The following is a 16,358-nucleotide window of genomic DNA, read 5'->3' as shown; positions in this document are numbered from 1 at the left end:
CAGCGGTTCCCCAACCTTTTTGGCACCAGGGACCAGTTTCGTGGAAGACAGTTTTTCCACGGATGGGGCAGCAGGGGGGATGGTTCAGGCGGTAACGCGAGCGATGGGGAGCGATGGGGAGCGATGGGGAGCGGCAGATGAAGCTTCGCTTGCTCGCCCGCCACTCACCTCCTGCTGTGCGGCTCAGTTCCTATCAGGCTGCGTACCGGTACCGTCCACAGCTAGGGAGTTGGGGACCCCTGCTGTATAGGTCTCTTTTTAGTGTTCGGGCTTTCCTCTGAGAAGAGAGGTGCATTAGTTACAAAGTTTCACATCAAAGGTTTTAGAGAACAGTGACTGCAAACTATTGCCTTAGTATTGTTTTTTTAAAACTGTTTTGGTTCCATTGAAACCCATATAACATTATTTTGAGAGATTGACAAGTAAAAATTAACCTATATTCTATTTAGCTTTTCACAGAGAAGTATTCTCATCTGATGTTTCTGAGTGGCTACTTGGCAGACCAAGTAGGAAGTGCAGGTGGCTCTACATATACGCCATCACCATTGGAGTAGATGCAACTCAGTGTGTTTGGTCAAAGGATAATCCAGTTTTTTGGGTTTTTTTTTTTCATTTGTTTAAAAATTAGAACTGATAATTTTTTAGGATGCTTTCTTCTTTAATCCATGAAAGACTAAATGTCTTAATGAATTTGTGTAATTTTTGGAGTTGGTGTCTAGTGTCCATTTGAATAAGTGCATCATATCAGAGATTAAAAAAACATGAAAATTAACATATAAAAAAGAGATCTGTATCCTTAGAACTTCTTTATTTGTTCACTAAACAAAACTTTTTTTGAACAAAACAAGTTATACACTTAAAATATTTTTTTTTAAGTTTAGTAGATTTAATTCCCAAAGTTGGTCTATTAGTTATCTGTGCTGAATAATAAATTACAGCAGAGTCTCTGTTGGTGAGGGGTTAGGGCATTGCTTGGCTGAATGCTTCTGGCTCAGGGTCTTTCATGAGTCGAGGTGTCAGCCAGGGCTACAGTGGTCTGAAGGCCGGATTGGAGCTGGAGAGTGGCTCACCCTCAGGGTAAGAGCCTTTGCTCCTCACCACTGGACCTTCCATGGATGCTTGAGTGTCTCCATGACATGGCCGCTGGCTGCCACAAGGGAGCCAGCAGGAAGCGGCAGTGCCTTCCATGACCGAGGCTCCAGGGTCATACAGTCGTTTCCACCTTTTCTGTATAAATGAGTCATTAAGTTTAGCCCACACTCAAGGGGAGGAGAATTAGTCTTTACCTTTTGAAGAGAGTGTCAAAGAATTCGTGAACGTTTTCAAAACCATCACAGTTGGCCTGAAAGGGACATAGCATCTATTTAACTGCCCCCGAAAGCTTCAAAACTTTCAGTAAGCTTACATCTGATCCTAAGGTATCCAAATCGAATTTTAAGATACAGACTACTAAAATTCAAATGTAGAGTTGTAGAATGTTGAGCCGGAAGGGGCCTTGTTGTGCCCTGTCGTGACAAATGAAGAAACTGGGGTGGAGGAGGTGACGTGTAATAGTGGTTGTCAGGCCTGTTGTTGACATTCTCTCTTGGCTTTGGAGAGGTTCCCTTTCCGTTGTACTCAGGTTCATGTTCTCCATGTTCTGCATCAGACTCAAAATTCCTTTTTCCTTCTCTCTTGTGTGTGGAGAAGAACTGAGAACTAGATCATTAAAGTTTAACTAGACAAGTACCCCTGGTTCTCTTTTCTCTGTGTAGCTAAAGGAAGAATTTTAATGCAAACATAACTTTCCCCTTCGCTTCTCTGCCAAGAGAGGTTTAGTGAGATTATGCTGTATTTCTTGATACGGCAGAATGCCAGGCAAATGTGTGAAGGAGTAAGCCTTAGTACCATATGGAATCTACAAAGACCTGCGTTGCCGGCTGCCACCTTGAAACACTTAAAGATAAGTGGGTTTCTTAAACCTAAGTGTGTTCTTGGTTTTATAAAAATCTCTTTAAAAACCTGCATAAAGTAGAGCTTGATATCTCTAGAATAGTGAGGTAAAACATCCGTTAAGAAAAATTCTTTTAGCCTGAAGGTGCATGATTTGACAGTTCTCAGAGAAATTAATCTTGTGGCAAAACTAATTGGGGTTCTGTTTATTTTCAGCCAAGCATATTTTCTGATTTACTGCTCTTTGCCTGTTTTGTCTTGTTTTGTTTTGTTTTTTTTCAGTTTGCCTTTGTAACTGTGACCAGTGTCTCCACTATACCTCCCTACTTCCTTTCTCATGATGAAAATCATAGGATACTTTAAATTATAGAAGACAGTACACATACAAAAAGTGCTTGAGAATGTTTGTTTTCCTCTTCCTAATCAAAATTTCTGTTTCAGGTTCTTCTGCAGCTTGGGCGATGGCTGCCAATGCCAGATGGCACTGTTTCTGAGAAAAGAGCTAGCTTTTGCTTAGAAGTAATACCCACAAACAATGCCAAATTAGCATAAGCAAATGTCAGTGAGTTAACACAAAGCCAACACTCATTCTATCTTTTCTTTCCTTCCTAGGCCATGGGTGTTGAGAGTGACCAGGAAATTGTGCAGATGATTGGAACAGAGGAGCACGTGATGGCTGCATTTGGGCCCAGTTTGGAAGAGTGCCAGAAAGCTCAGATTTTCACACAGATGCAGGTGTGTCTTTTCACGTTGTCCCTTGCTATGAAAGGGAATCGGAGATTTAATGCCGCTCATTGATAAAGCATCAGATGCAGTGACTTTTAAGGGTATAGGTTTGGGGAGGATGTTGGGGAGATGGGAGGAGTGGTAGAGAAGCTTCTTTGACTCATTATTTGAGGGATTGGAGGAAGGAGTTTGCCTAGACAAATTATCAGCCTTTGGTGTGTAACTTAGAAGCGGGGGGACCAAGAGGCTTTTGTTCTGATAGGATAGCAAGTACTCTTCTTTTCCTTATTTGCCTGAGTGATACAAGTTTTTAAACTACAGCAACTCTAGTGTAGAAAGTTTTTTTTTTTCATGTGTTTCTCTTTAATATTCCTTGTTATTCCCTACTTCCAGTTGCTTTCAGCATCCAGTTTTATGTGGTCTGTATCCCTTTTCCTGAATTCCAGTGTGTCCAGCAAGAAACACCCAGGTTTAGAACCCCTTTACCACTACAGAGCCTTTGTTGACCTGCCTTGGGCACTACCAGTTGCAACCTGTGGATTGTAGGACAAGACTCAAAGATGAAGTTAGAAAACTGTATATATGCTAAACATAATCAAAATAATTGCACTTCCCTTCCTATGTGACAGGGAGCCCTAATTGCCATACTTAGGATTTTTAGTTATACATTTGTGAAGTGCTTTCCTAAGTGTAAATCAATAGTGACATTCCTCATAGTCATCCTGGGAGGTAGGAATTCCTTACTGTAGAAGCACAATGGACAATTCTTATATATCCATACATATATTGTCTGTTCTGTGGGTTGCTTACAAGGTATAAATTCCATGATGCTTTTGTCACCCAGGATGTTATTAGAGATAGCATCTTATATCTGTTAGTATGTGTTCTGAAAAGTCAAACCAGTCTTGATAGTTTCATAGACTGAGTCAAACATTTAGGAAGGTTGATTGTCATATGTAAGTACATATAATTCAAAAGCACAAATCAGTAGGGATTATTCTTATCACTGCCTTCTTTTTCTGCAGTTAATTAACAGTCAACTCTAGTTATCAGGCAGGCAGCATCAGGAAAAGTTGTTTGGATTTAGGTGATTCTAATTTTGCTCTTCACTGAAAGTGAAATATTTAGTGAATATGCATTTTTGTTATAAACTGAAATTACGTTGTCCAGGGGCTCCAAGAACGTGAAGAGAAAACGTTAAGAAACACCGAGGAATTGGCTCACTTTTGGAAGACACACTCTATGCTTTAAAGCTGTATAATGCCTTGGAAGAACGATTTGCCTTAATGCTACCCCTGTGGATTAAGTGCGATCCATTATTCATTTATTACAAACATCATCATTGTTGGTCAGATAACCTTTTCACTGTAAAGCTATTTGAGCAGGGGCTAAACATTCATTTATTTCTCTTCAATAGGTACTGACAGAAAATTTTAGCTAACAGAACTGGAAAAGTTCAGTTAAAAGATGAGGAGAATGTGCAGTTATTTAACTTAAGAAAGACAAATGTTCCTAACGTGAGAAAGACAAACAGGAAGTAGAATTTTGAGATGGCTTGTTCTCTGTATGCTGGATTAAAGCAAAGATTAATTATTTGCAACTGATGAAAGGTTACAGTGGCACAGGTAATCCAAAATGGTTGATAAATTGAACATATGAGTTAGGGTAACATGAATATTTTATGTTATTCTAATCGAAAATGTAGCAAGTACACTTTATCTTACATAATAGAACTTTTGACGACATGGCACTTTAGTGGATTGCTTAAAATCTGTGTTTTGTTTTGTCTTTAATGCTTCCCTTTTCAGTGACTCCTCCACTTCTGCTCACAAAGCCTTTTTGCTGTTATATTGGTCACGGATGTTTTACATTTTCATTGCCAGGGGCTCTGATAAATAGAGAAGAAATTAGTTATTACCGTTTTGGGAGGATAGGATGCACTAGGGGTGTCGTCTTGGCCTGTTTATGAACAGATTGGGCTCTTACCCTAACCCTCACACTGTGAACCCCTGGCAACTTTATTAGGTATTCTAGGGAAAAGGTGACTTTCTGCTACATCAGAAAGAATACCAGGCTCCCCTGTGTTCCTCTGTTTCTTGCTCAAAGAAGTGAAGAATCTTTAGCCTCTTTCCCAAGGGAACTAGAAGACCAAAATTTAATGAAGACAGCTCAGTTTAGGGAAAACTGAAGCGCCTATCTATTCGTGGTTCCCACCAACTGCTGACTTGCCTCAGTCAGTTACTTAGTTACTACTTACTGCTAGGTTACCGCAGCTTGTGTTTTAAAGGTCTTAGTTTATTTTACACTCTAAATGACCTTTTTTTAAGCAGGGAAGATTCCTAGATTTGATGTCTAGTCTTAACAGAGGAGTTCCATTTAGTTCTAGGCACTATTTTAGTCATTAGGAATCGAGGAAAAAGATGACATGTCATCTAGTAAGAGAGACATACAGGTAAATAGACAATTAAAATATAGTGTGATCTGAATATGAATGGAAGTACTCAATTCTTTATACATAAGGAATTAAAATAGCACAGAGAAAGGAGTGTGGTTAGGAAAGGCTTCAAAGGGGAAGTGATACCTGATCTAGGTTTTGCAGCATGGAGAAGAAATTTCCCAGGCAGGTAACTGGGGACAGGAATTCCAGGATAAGGAATCAGCCCTTTCTTCTAACTGAAAACCAGCTAAAAAAAAAAAAAAAAAAAAAGCATTAATTGCTTTTACAAAATAATAAGAACCACATTATCCTCTTCTTTTCAAACTTTTTTTTATGGAAAAATTTCAACATATACAAAGTATATGGAATAGTATTATGAACCCCATGTGCTTATCACCCAGCTTCAACAATTAAAAACACTTTGCCATTCTTGTTTCATCTAAATCTCTGCCTCCTTCTCACCTATTACTTGATTAGTTTTTAATATTTCAGTTTTTAGGTAAAATGTATATACACTGATAAGTACAAATCTTAATTGTATAATTTTTATAAGATATAGAATATTGCCATTACCCCAGAAAGTTCCCTCATGCCCCTCCTAGTTAGTTTTCACCTCTATTATCTTCTTCCCCCACTGATCTTATTTTTTCACCATAGATTACTTTTGCCTGTTCTAGAATTTTATATATGGAATTATGCAGTGTAAACTTCTTGGTGTCCAGCTTTTTTTGTTGAGCGTATTGTCTTAGATTCAGCCAAGTTGTTCCTCTTTATGTCATCTATCCATGTGGTCTGTTCCTTTTTATTGTTTTTTTGTTTTCTGTGTGTTTTTTTTGTCTTTTTTTTTTTTAATTTGGCCACACTGCGCAGCTTGTAGGTTCTTAGTTCCCCGACTAGGGATTGAACCTGCGCCCCTGCAGTGAAAGCACAGAGTCCTAACCACTGGACCACAAGGGAATTCCCATGTTCCTTTTTATTGCTGAGTAGTGTTCCATTGTATGAATATACCACAGTTTGTTATCTTTCCCTGTTGATGGACGTTTGGTTTGTTTCACTCTTTTCCTGTTAACGAATAAAACTGCCGTAAATGTTTGTGTACAAGTCTCTGCCTGAACAGTTTGGCATTTCTCTTGGATAAATACCTAGGTGTAGAATTGCTGGATCAAAAAGCAGTTGTGTATGTAACTTTTATAAAGTTGGAACTGCCAGATCTTTTTCCAAAGTGATGGTACCATTTTGCTGTCCCCCCAGCTGTGTCTGAGAGTTCTGATTGCTTCACATCCTCACCAACATTCAGTGTTGTCAGTCTTTTTAACTTTAGCTATTCTAGTGGGTGTTTGGTGGTATCTCATTGTGGTTTTAATCATGCATTTTCCAGATGACTAAGGATGTTGAACACTTTTTCATGTGCTTATCGATTTCCTTTGTGAGGTGTCTGTCCAAATCTTTTGCTCGTTTTCCTTATTGAGTTGCCTTTTTAGTATTGAATTTCAGAGTCCTCTTTAAAAAATATAAATATAAAAAAAGATAAAAATAAAATTAAAAAATATATATACATACATCCTGGATATAAATCCCTCGTCAGGTTTATGTATTGCAGGCATTTTCTCCCAGCCCATTACTTCCCTATTCATTATCTTAACTGTGATGAGCAGTTTTTAATTTTGATAAAATCTGATTATCAATAGGGTGTTTTTATTTGTTTTTTTATGGTTATTGATTTCCATTTAAAGAAATCTTTGCCTACCCCAAGAGCAGTAACATATTCTCCTATGTTTTATTCTGGAAGCGTTATAGTTTTAGTTTTTATGTTTATGTCTAAAATCCATCTTAAACTAATTTTTCTATTTGGTGTGAAATAAGGGTCAAGGTTAATTTTTTACTTTATGGATATTTAGTTGTTTTGACATCATTTATTGAAAAGACTTTCCTTCGTCCATTGAATTGCTTTGGCACTTTTGTCAAAAATCAATTGACCATAAAAGTGTGGTTTATTTCCGGACTTGTTATTCTCTTCCATTGATCCGTTTGTCCTTACCCTCTCATCACACTGTCTTGATTACTATAGCTTTATAGTTGAAATCACGTAATGTAAATCCTCTGACTTTTTCAGGATTGTTTCGGCTATTCTTTTTCATTTTCATATATATTTTGGAATCAATCAATTTTTGTTTTTTAAAAAGCCTGCCAGGAGTATAGTTAGCAATTATGATATATCTCTTGGTCAGTTTGTAGAGAATTTTAACAGTAAGCCATCTTAACACTATTATATGTTCCAGTCCATGAAAATGGCATAACCCTCAATTTATTTAGATTTTGTTTTCTTTCAGCAATGCTTTGTTGATTTCAGGATAGAGGTCATACATGGTGTAATTCCTTTTTGAGGGGAAAAACTACTACCCCAAAGTGTTAACTATAGACTGTGGTGCTCTCTGGGTGCCTCCACCCAGAGTTGGCTGGGTGATCTATCTCCTCTGTATTTTCTAAATTTGATGGCTGATACATCTATCTCCTCTGTATTTTCTAAATTTGATGGCTGATACATCTATCTCCTCTGTATTTTCTAAATTTCCTACAATGATCATGTATCAATTTTATAGTAAGAAAACAAATTATAAAATAAAAAAGGAACCAGTGTATTAAATAGCATGTAAATGCTACTTTGTCATTGATTTATGACAAATGTTGATTTTTGACTAGGACCAATTCAGCTTTCTCTATAACCAGGATCCTTGTCTGTTTTGCTTATAGTGTCATGTACGGGTAGTTTAACAAATTCTTTCTGATGATGTCATTCAAACATTATTATAAATATATTCTGTTTTTTATAGGCATTAAAATATATAGGGAACAAAGTAAGAAGGCAAAGGATGTGGGGAGGTGGACCAAAGAAAACCAAAATAGAAGAAGCAAGAGAGCTCCTGGCTTCTACCATTCTGACCCATGTACCAGTGAGTAACCCCCTTGCAACTGAATAATGATCATTGTGGGGTCCATGCATTTCTGTTAAAGAATTTTGAATACAAGTTTACATTAATTAAAGTATACCTCCTTAAGAAAAGAGAGAATCCTAAAGAGGACTCTCCAGTGACTGCCCTGGAAATAAGCTTCCATTATCAATAGTTTATTTGTACTCAGAGAATGTTAGCTGTATTGTATCATCATCATGTTTACTCTCTCTTGGTTCTTCTTTCAATCCAAAATTACAGTTTTTTATATTCATGTATATAGTAACACTGCTATTAGATTTCACCATTTTGAAGGACAGGGATGGTGTCTTAGATATTTTTAAATAACTTAAAACGAGCTTACAGTGCCTTGCTCATATGGATACTTTTTTAAAAATTGTGGTAAAATATACATAACATAAAATTTACCTTTTGTTAAAAAAATTTATTTATTTATGTATTTATTTTTGGCTGTGTTGGGTCTTCATTGCTGCGTGCGGGCTTCCTCTAGTTGTGGTGAGTGGGGGCTACTCTTCGTTGCGGTGCATGGGCTTCTCATTGCCGTGGTTTCTCTTGTTGCGGAGCACGGGCTCTAGGCGCACGGGCTTCAGTAGTTGTGGCACACGGGCTCAGTAGTTGTGGCTCATGGGCTGGAATCTTCCCAGACCAGGGCTCGAACCCGTGTCTCGAGGAGATAAGCCCATCCAATATTTTAATAAGTATCTATGATAGTGATGGTAATATAACATTGAGAATGTACCTAATGCCTCAGAAATGTACATATAAAAATGGTAAATTTTTGGGACTTCCCTGGTGGTGCAGTGGTTAAGAATCCACCTCGTAACGCAGGGTACACGGGTTCGAGCCCTGGTCCGGGAAAATCCCACATGCCATGGAGCAATTAAGCCCATGAGCCACAGCTACTGAGCCCGCGTGCTACAACTACTGAAGCCCGTGTGCCTAGAGCCTGTGCTCCGCAACAAGAGAAGCCACCGCGATGAGAAGCCCGCGCACTGCAATGAAGAGTAGCCCCTGCTCGCCGCAACCAGAGAGAGCCCACGCGCAGCAACGAAGACCCAATGCAGCCAAAATAAATAAATAAAATAAGTAAATTTTTTTAAAAAAGAAGTTTTGTTATATATGATCCAGTGAGGAGTAAAGTCAGAATAGATAAACCAAGAAAAGACCTTCATTTTCCAGAATGGTTTAGGACAATATTAACCAAAGAATACTGTTAGAGATGATTTTAGATGATATAAGGACATTTTTCTTTAAATAATTATGTACTTATTAGAAAAAATACAACTAGCACATTAAATCCATTTCTGTGGTATTTAGGATTTTATGGTATTGTATAGATGAAGCTTACTTAAAAATGAGTTGTTTAAAGTTGCCTAAAAATATTAAATAATTAGTACTTTAAGTGTTACAGAGATATGACAGTAATCTTGATGGTGGTACTTGAATGAGTAAAATGTAGAAAGCACTGGTTCAGATGTGTCTACCTAGAGGGAGAGAGATGGGCAGGATGCTCAGCAGTCCCTGCACTTGTACTTGAGGCTTTGGCTCCGAAGCCCGGCCTCTCAGTTCCTTGGAAGTGCGAGTGTTTCAGACTACGTAGTAGAGTCAGCATCACCTGGGGACTTGCCAGAAGTTCTTGGACTCTACCACAGACATACTGAGTCAGACACTCTGGGAGTGGGGCCCAGCAATCTGTTCTAACAGGCCCTGCAATGATTATCATGCACACTAAAATTTGGAAACCACTGCTCTAAGGGTTTCCCCAAGATGCCTAAGACCTCTTTTTCCTCCAAGCTAATATTAAAAGGACTCCAGAGTTTTGGCGATAACAATTCTGTTTCAGTGTTCCAAGCTCCTTTCGTAGGTCTTTTTTCTCTCCCTCTTTCAGATAGCTCACCAAGGGATAACAGAACTATTATTGGCATTCTACCAAAAAGTGATGTCAGCTACTAGATTAAAGGATTCCCACTCTCCATATCAGTAGGAAAAATGGGCTCAGTATTAACTTATTTTTTCAATTTAGACCTAAGGTTTACTTTTCAGCATATAGTAGTTTAAAAAGGGGGGAATGGCAAAATGAGTTAATGTTCAAGTGCCTTTTAAAGTGCAGTGGGGCATCTGCTGTAAATATCCATATTTATTTCTACTTATAAATGTCTTGGGAGAATCTCCCACTATTTATGCAAAATAAACACGTGATACAGACTTTGTTAAAAGTTGAAAATTTGGTTAATGAAAATTTGCTTCATTTTTTTCATTAACAAAAAAAGTAAATACAACTAGAAGAGTTACATGTTCAATGTAACTCACCACATTAAAATCAGAAAAAAGAATAAATTAGATGTATCTGAATGGAGGACCATACAGTTTGTAAATACCTACTGAGAATGTAAATTACTTATAGCTACTCAAAGACTGGGTTCTTCTGCTTAGTGTTGTGGTAATTGGTGTTATGGTTGTAGGGTTTTTTTGTTTGTTTGTTTGAGGATGGACCAGAGACTTTTCTTTTTGAAAATCTAGATTTAGTCCAACCTTTCTTATTGATGTAATTGTTTTGTGAGTACAGGATGACAAAATAGCTTTTAGGGCTGCTTTTTTCTCTTACCACATTCCAAAATTAACATATTTCTTTTAACACATTCTGAAGTTCTCAGTAATAAAAAGGAGATAAATTGACCTAATGAAGATATGAAACTTCCTTTGAAGGAGAATGAACTTTTGGAAACATATACAGAATTTCTAACATCCTATATTATTTAGTGTAATTCCTTAGCAGCAACAGAAAAATGTGTGAAGGAGACCGGTTGCTGTTCTTTAATCTGTCATAGTGATAAACTTAATAGGATATCATTGGGATCTTACTCAATGATTAAGGAAAGTAAAACAGAAATTTTATAATATGAATTTTCTATAGACAAGCCTATAAAATGTTCCTTAGAATTGGCAGAAGCTTAGTCCGTACTCTCAGAACTCATCGTTTAGGTTGTAGAGAAAGAATTTACCTAGTTACCTAAGGTTTTTGTCTCCCCAAACAAACCAGGGCAATGATTTAACCAGTTCTGATTTAACTTACTGATTGGGCCAGATTTGTTGATGTAGATTTCAGTTGTAGAAGAGAAGATTGAATAGAACATTTGCAGCAAATTTATTCATCAGTCTGTTGATTCATTCTATAGATATTTGGTGAGTCCTGACAATGTACCATTCCTGTTATTTATTGCTGCATAACAAACATTTCCAAAACTTAATGGCTTAAGATAACTGTTTATTGCTCTCTCTCATGGTTCTCTGGTTTGCCTGGGCTCAGTGGTGGGGAAGGACATTCTCAGTTTGGGTCTCATGAAGTTGCACACAGATAGCAGCTGAGGATGGAGTCATCCAAAGGTTCGACTGGGGTGGGCATCCAAGATGCATCTTCACTCATATCTCTGGCTCCTCATTGCTTTTCCAAGTGGCCCTTTTCTCCCCAACAGAGTGTCCTAGACTTCTCACATGGTACTTCAGGACTTTTAGAAAAAGGAAGTGGAAACTTCTAGTTTACAGGCCAACCCAAAGGGGGTGATGGACTCCACCTCTTAATGAAGGAATGGCATAAAACATATAGGGAGGGAAGGAGTTGATGGTGGTCATCTTTGAAGAAAAGCTACCACAGGTATTGAGTACAAAGATGAAAAGTCATCATCTCAGCTCTCAGGAAGTTTATAGACTAGTTGAATTTCTTTGAATAGGGAGAATCAAAACAATTCATTATTTTCTTATTTAAATATGATAACACTGACTGTTTTCTTGAGGCACCTTAAATTTTAATGTGCATTGTCTCAAAAATTTTCTCTGATTTCTGAATTACAGGTTAAAGAATTCAATTTCCGAGCCAAATGTATCTATACCGCAGTGATGGTGCGAAGAGTAATTCTGGCCCAAGGAGATAATAAAGTTGACGACAGAGATTATTATGGTAACAAGCGATTGGAGTTGGCAGGACAGGTGATTTAATTATTTTATGTCAGAAATCTTATTTTATTTTCCTGAATAAAAATTAATTTAGTGTTCATTTTAGATAGGAGGAAGAGATGGTTGAATGGAATATAGGTTTTGTATATTTGGAGTATAAGCATTCACACATGACTATCTCTTTGACTTAACAATTGCTATGAAAACTCTTAGTTCTTTAAATATGTTAATAGTGTTACCTATATTATATCTTTTTTTGAGATGTTTACCCTCATTCTGTTTAATGTAGGACGTGATGTATGGCTTTAAGTAATATCATTTATTCAGTTAACAAATATTTATTAAACTCCTATCGTGTGCCAGGCATAGTTCTAGAAACTGGTATACAGGGAAAATAAGACAGACAAAGGTCCATTTTCTCTTAGTCCATATAGTCTAGTGAGAGAGATAGACAATAAACAAGTAAACAATCGCCTAACTTTTTTGGTGATGTAGTAGAAGTAGGTTAGTGAGGACATCTTTTATCTCATTTTCAGTCTTAGCCTGATAAATTTTATCTTATTTTGAGAGTATGTATCCCTTTCAACTGGGTAACAGGTGTCTAAAACTTTGAAACTTCATGTTTCAGCATTTAAATCAGAAATTCCCTTTAAATCAAACAGCTAGAATATAGACTGGCTGCTTTTGATATTTTCTCTCTGTTTTATTTATTTAGTTAGTTAGTTGGTTGGTTGGTTGGTTGGTTGGTTGCGCTGGGTCTCGGTTGTGGTGGGTCTTAGTTGTGGCAGGCAGGCTCCTTAGTTGTGGCTCCAGGGCTCTTTAGTTGCAGTTTGCCAACTCCTTAGTTGCAGCACGTGGGCTCCTTGTTTGCAGCAGGCGGGCTCCTTACTTGTGGCATGCAAACTCTTAGTTGCGGCATGCGTGTGGGATCTAGTTCCTTGACCAGGGATTGACCCCAGGCCCTCTGCATTGGGAGTGCAGAGTCTTATCCACTGTGCCACCAGGGAAGTCCCTATCTTTGGTTTTAATGAAGTGCCTTGGTGTGGTGGTCTCTGTTAATATCCTACTTAGGGTTCACTAAGTTCTTAAGTCTGTAAATTTATGTCTAACCAAATTTGAGACATTTTTAGTCTTTAAGTCTTTGATATTTCTTCAAATATCTTTTTTGTACTATTCTCTCTTCTCCTTCTGACTCAGATTATATTGTTAGACCCTTTGGTATTAAGGCTCTTGATTTTTTTTCAATTTTACTCTCTTGTTCAGATTGGATAATTTCTATTGATCTATTTTCAGGTTCCCTTACTTTTTCTTATGTTGTCTCTAATATGCTATTACACTCATCCAGTTAATTTTTTAGTTTAGATATTGTGTTTTTCAGTTGTAGAAATTTCATTTGGGTATTTTTTCTCTACTGAGATTTCTTGTTTGTTTATTCATCACAACCATATTTTCATTTACATCCTTGAACTTTAACATCTGTTTTAGAATCCTGGTCTAATTCCAACATATCAGTCATCTCCGGATCAATCTCTTGATTAAATTTTCTCTTGAGTATGGGTCATGTTCTCCTTTTTCTTTATGTGTGTAACAGTCTTGGATTGTATCCTCATGGACATTGTGGATGATGAATGGTAGAGACTCGGGATTCTGTTTTATTCCTCTAAAGAATGTTTGTTTGTTTTAAGGCAGTTAACTTGGCTGTAAACCTCTGAATCCTGTCTCCTTGCAGCGAACAGCTGAAACATTCTGTATAGTTCTTTCAACCATAGCTGGGCTGTAAGATGTTCCTTCCCCCATTCTTGTGGTTATTTGTCTTACCAATTTAAGCAAGTATTTTTAATTTTTAAAGAACAATGTTATGATTAAAAAATAATATAACAGTCAACATTGTAAAACAGCAGATATTAAAATAAAACTAATAATACACAGTAAAAATGTTTTTAAAACATAACATATTAGCACAGTAAAAAGACTTTCAAACAATTACAAGGAAGTTTACAGTGAAAATGAGTCTTTCTCCCACTCTGACCCCCTCACTCTTTCACCTGACCCAGTTCTCAGTTCCTCCCCCCGGTAATGGTCACTTTTCTCTTCATCCCCTCTATCCTTCCAGAGACACCCTATGCATATACAAATATCTTTATTAACTGGCTTTTTAAAGTTTTACTGTTGGAAACTCATGGTTTGTGGACATTCAGGCCTGTGTGAATTTATGCTGAGTTTTCTGGCCTCCTTTGGGGTCCTTTGTCAAGGGCAAGTTTGGAGTCAGGCTTTGCAGTTTTAGAAGAAATCACATAAAGGAACATTTTGTCCTCATTAGTATGAAACGTATATTCAAAGCAGTATGTCTGCTTACTTAGTGGGGATTTAATCATTAAATGTGTGTGTTGCCACAGAAATTGACATATGCCTGCTTTTGTGTATGTGCTTTTTAGTTATGAAAATTTTCATGCATACAAGACTATATATAACACGTATGTGTGTTTGTGTATTAAGACTCAATAAAGCAAATATTCACATGTCCCAACTCAGGAGTGAACACAGCATTAGTACGTTTGAATCTTTTTATGTGCTTTCTCTGATTCTCACCTGCCCCTCCCATCTGTCTGTTCTGGAGGCTCTGGCCAGGTGCCTGCCTATTTACCTGGTGCAAAGCCATCCCAACACATTCGTGAGCATTTACTGTGAGATTGGGTGAAGCACAGGTCCATTTCCCAGGAGCATCCCTCAGCAGGCCTGAGCTTCAGATGTGAGTTTCAAGAATTTTAAAGCATGAAGTCTTACTCAGAATCCCAATATTGAAATAGATAAAAGTTGAGCCTCTCTGGTTGAGGTGGGGTGTAAGGGCTTGTTTCTCTGCCTGTTTGCCCTTCCCCTGAAACTCCTCTGTGAAGTTCATAAACACAGTCTTACTGCTCTACAGAACCAGGTGTAGACTTTTTTTTTTTGGCTGCGAGGCACGTGGGATCTTAGCTCCCTGACCAGGGATCGATCCCGCACCCCCTGCACAGGAAGGTGAAGTCTTAACCACTGGACCGCCAGGGAAGTCCCCAGGTGTAGACTCTTTAGCAGGCTTGTCAGGGTCCTTGATGATCTTGCCCCTCTGTGCCTTTCCAGCCTCATCTCATGCCAAGGCGAGCCACTCCTTCCCAAACACAGTGTGATACTCTTTCATCCTTTGAGTTATGCCTTCTGCCTAAGTTGCCCCTCCCTTATCTCCCCTTCTCCCTCCCCATAATGAGGGGCTCCTACGCCTTCATCATTCTTTGAGTCGCCCTCTTTGAAACCACCTGTGAACCCCAGGAGTAGTTAGTAGCTCGGTCGTTTAGGTCTTTATTTGCATGCTGAATTACTGTACAATTCTCTACCTGCACGCTTCTTTCTCCCTTTAGACTGTAAACTCATTGAGGGCAGGAACCACTTACATTCATATTCATCTCTCTGTCCCCAGATAAAGTACTAGACACCGGAGATACAATAGTGAATGAGACTTGATGGGGCACCTGCTGTCAACAGTGTACATTTTGGTAGAGGAGACAAACAAACAAGGAACAAGTAAACAGTAAATAAGTGTGATATTAGATGGTCGTAAGTGTTTAAGGCAAACCAAAAACAGACTAATTAATATTAGAGAGAGAGTTGGGATGTTGGTTGGGGGAAGGGGTGTTACTTTATTCTGGATGGTCAGGAAAGACCTCTTTGAAAAAGTGCTATATTTTAAGCCGAGCCCTCAGACATTCCAGCTGAGACTTGAGTGAGGAGAAGCCAGTCTCACGCAACCTCAGGAACTGCATTCCATCAAGAGACCCGCATAAGCAACATACACCCCCAGGCAGCGCCTGTATTGGAGGAACTGGAAGAGGACCATTGTGGCTGGAGTGTGAGGTTTAGGGGTGGTGAGAGAGGACGTTGTAGAACTAGCATCGTAGGCCATGGGAAGAGTTTTGGATTTAATTTCGCATGCAGTGGAAAACCACGAGAGAGTTATAATCGGGGAAGTGACACCATCTGATGTTCAGTTTAAGAGATCTGATTTGGAGATGAACAGACCAGGAATGGACCAGTTAGGAGACTACACAATATTCCAGATGACAGTGATGGTTGCTGGAATGGTAACAGCAGATATTAATTACCATGTCTAAAATGTAAAAAACTGGAATTGAAAAATAAGAGCAGTTTTAGGTTTTGAGAAAAAATTAATGCCTGGAATACTTGGGAAGTTCTGTTTGGTTAATGGCTACTGCCAACAGGTGGGTTTTTGGCCACCTCAGATTGACCACTGTTCAGGGGACTGTGTGAATCCCCACCACCAACCGTCCCAATTTTTACAGTTTTTTAATTGG

At 38.2% G+C, this 16,358-nt stretch overlaps 1 protein-coding gene across 1 annotated transcript in view; it reads left to right on the top strand.

Annotated features, from left to right (window-relative positions):
* Positions 1-16,358, top strand: part of POLR3B (RNA polymerase III subunit B) — a 117,975-nt gene that overhangs the window by 30,945 nt on the left and 70,672 nt on the right. The window contains exons 10-12 of the mRNA XM_007165735.3: positions 2,545-2,667; positions 7,927-8,046; positions 11,914-12,048. Coding sequence (XP_007165797.2) covers positions 2,545-2,667; positions 7,927-8,046; positions 11,914-12,048 — 378 coding nt within the window. The remainder of the gene's footprint in view (positions 1-2,544; positions 2,668-7,926; positions 8,047-11,913; positions 12,049-16,358) is intronic.

The sequence above is a fragment of the Balaenoptera acutorostrata genome, chromosome 11, assembly GCF_949987535.1.
Source record: "Balaenoptera acutorostrata chromosome 11, mBalAcu1.1, whole genome shotgun sequence".
In the NCBI taxonomy this organism is placed as follows: domain Eukaryota; kingdom Metazoa; phylum Chordata; class Mammalia; order Artiodactyla; family Balaenopteridae; genus Balaenoptera; species Balaenoptera acutorostrata.
This window is presented reverse-complemented; position numbering and strand designations above follow the sequence as displayed.